The 2,563-nt window shown below is 36.2% G+C and overlaps 1 protein-coding gene across 1 annotated transcript; it reads right to left on the reverse strand.

The window, feature by feature from the left end:
* Positions 1–391: 391 nt before the first annotated feature.
* Positions 392–1,024, reverse strand: COX6CL (Cytochrome c oxidase subunit 6C-like). Its single transcript, XM_067781027.1, has 3 exons — positions 907–1,024; positions 594–837; positions 392–524 (listed from the first exon to the last, which is right to left on the reverse strand). The coding sequence occupies exons 2-3, from the start codon at positions 770–772 to the stop codon at positions 401–403; spliced, it is 303 nt and encodes a 100-aa protein (XP_067637128.1). The 5' UTR covers positions 773–837; positions 907–1,024; the 3' UTR covers positions 392–400.
* Between the last annotated feature and the right edge of the window lie 1,539 nt (positions 1,025–2,563).

Below are 2,563 nucleotides of genomic sequence, written 5' to 3' on the forward strand. Positions count from 1 at the left end.
CGAACAGCGATTGAACAGGTCATCCATCCCTTGATCTGTTTTTATAGTGTACCTTTTTTTTCAAACATTCGCCACTTGTATGAATTCACAATGGCCTTGGGACAGAAATGTCCCAGAAATGTCATATCTAGCCTTGCTGACATTCCATGATACTCAATTCACCTTTCAAATGCACGTAAAAGCAATCAGCTGATCGCTTGGTAAAGCTTGCACAGAATTGACCTTATGATAAACCAAATTTTAGCATCGATGTGGCCAAAACGGGTCCCAAGCGATTTTAAGGATTTAAGGACGTACAAGTTCTTAGCAAAATTAACTACATACATATGTAGGTTGTTTTGAAATGTAAAACTGCATTATTTTTTATTATATTTACATAGTTCTTGTACATATTTAATCTTTATTTCTTCTTATTTTTGTCGCCATTCTCACCATTCTCGTCTTCGTTAAAAATACAGGGTGGACACGATTGGAGATAGCCGCCTTCAGCCATGCTTTTGAAAGCTTTCTCCGGATCATAATTGCTAAATTTAATAAAGAAAACAAAAAAAAAAAAAATTTGCAAATGGCCAAACTGCGAACTTTGCACAAACCTGTAAAATTCGCGATACTTTGCTTTATGTGGCTTGTTATGTAAGAAATGGAAGGCTAATCCAGCAAAAAGCGAAGCGCCAAGTGCAAATGCTACGTTGCGCAACGCCATCTGACGATGATTATAGAAAAGCTGCGGAGGCGGTTTAGGCGGAGTCTTTGATTTCATGGTAGTGGACATTTTTTTGCTCCTTTTTTGCCTAGCTTTAAAAATGAAATTGTTGATGAAATATTGAAAGCCGAAATCTGAAAGAGCAATAAGAAGTAATACACATACTAAGTGCGGTAATGAATAAAATAAGTAATAAAGCTTACCACAAGCACGAAATGCAAATATGTATAAGCCAGCTGCTTTTTCTTTGATTTTGATATTTTTTCTTAAAATTTCTGTTTGGCGTGGAGAAATTTTAAGAACTGGATTTAAATTTTTGACTTTCAGCTTTGGAAATAATAGATTTGACAGCACGTGTTTTTTTTTTTTTTGTGCTGAATAAAATGAAAATTGTCAAAGAAACACTTTTCCACAAAAAAAAAAAGAAGCAGGATTACGTGAGAACGTATTTTATTTATTATTTGTTAAAGGGACTTCACATCAAGTGAAGTATGTAGTTCATGGCAGAGAACGAGCGTTAGGGAATAGTCCACCAAATTCCCAAGTAATGTCCCTTTGACCCTATGCACTAATAGATGGGATGTGGATAAAAGTCATTTCTATGGAAATCTAAATTAAATTTAACCCCAAATAGAGCTTTGGTCCTACAGTGTTATGACGTCCACACCTATAGTATCATGTTTCAGCACATAAAGATATCACCAGTGTTTTAAATGTGCGTATGTCATGAGATCCAAATATCGACTTTAATCACAACCTTCTGTAGAGAATGATACGCGGGTGCATTGGTGCAGTGCAGTCACAACGTTCCGTCGATATGGTCGCCATTAGTATCCAGAGCTAAGTATCGGAACGTTATCGTTACGCAAAGAGAGATGCCTGCTTAGAAGAAATATGAGTCAGAATGGCATGAGTACGAGGTGCCCCAGATACTTGCTACCAAAAAAACGGGTCAACGATGAAGTTTTTCCGAATCTGAACTGATCGGTGCAGTGACAACTTGGTACCGACGTACAAACTGTGCTGTGTGGGAAACTCTTCTCCTCGGGCGGCCGAATAAACTTTCCGTCTTGCGGTTATGAAGAATTAAGAATTGCAAAATGACGGAAATAATATTACATGATCCAAGTAATGATGAATCACTCCCGAGCTGTTCAAGTACGGAGGCGAAGGAATGGTGTAGTTCGAAATGGAGTTGCTTATCTGCCGCCAGGTTTTTTGTGCCCAACGCTTTTATTTAATTGTCTGATCAATGCCCTAGATGGATGAGGAGTGTGACGACTAGTACCTAGGACCTACCTAATTATTTTCTAGCTTTTAGTATTATTATTACTTCATGTAAGTATTGTTTTCAATAAAACCGTTTAACTTAAATTTTTTTTTTAAATTATTTTATTACAACTTCAATACTAAAACCAGCTGGAACGATTGACATCTTTGTACCAACTGGAGATGACGTCGTTTTTGTTCTCGTTAACTTTGCTGCACTTATAGCGCATGTTGTTGCATGTAGTTTTGAAAAATTCTTGTTGTGGAAGTTGACGCAACTGCATTTCCACGAAGTTGTAGGTTAGAAGTCACAAATTGTTTTTAATTTTTTTTCCATCTATTTGTTGTTATTATAAAGCTTGTTAGTTTTAGTTGTTGTTAGTTGCAGTGATGGTAATTCACTTTTGTTTTTGTCAAAGGTTACTTGTTTGTAAAGCTGCCTCAGATTGTGCTGCTGTTTTTTTCCAAGTTTTTGCAGCACTTCAATGTTGTTGTTTATTTGAAAATATTTTGTATTATTTTTTTTAAAGCATCGTAGCAGAAAAACTTTTCGACTACAATTTCCAGCAGGATTGTTCTCCGAAGTTAGTT

Source organism: Eurosta solidaginis, chromosome 4, assembly GCF_040869045.1.
Source record: "Eurosta solidaginis isolate ZX-2024a chromosome 4, ASM4086904v1, whole genome shotgun sequence".
Lineage (NCBI taxonomy): Eukaryota > Metazoa > Arthropoda > Insecta > Diptera > Tephritidae > Eurosta > Eurosta solidaginis.

Bases quoted from the DNA above. Each gene is read 5' to 3' on its own strand.
- COX6CL (XM_067781027.1), bottom strand. From the start codon at position 772: ATGTCCACTACCATGAAATCAAAGACTCCGCCTAAACCGCCTCCGCAG. The intron at 525-593 runs GTTTGTGCAAAG...TATTAAATTTAG, and splicing joins AAGTATCGCGAATTTTACAG to CAATTATGATCCGGAGAAAG.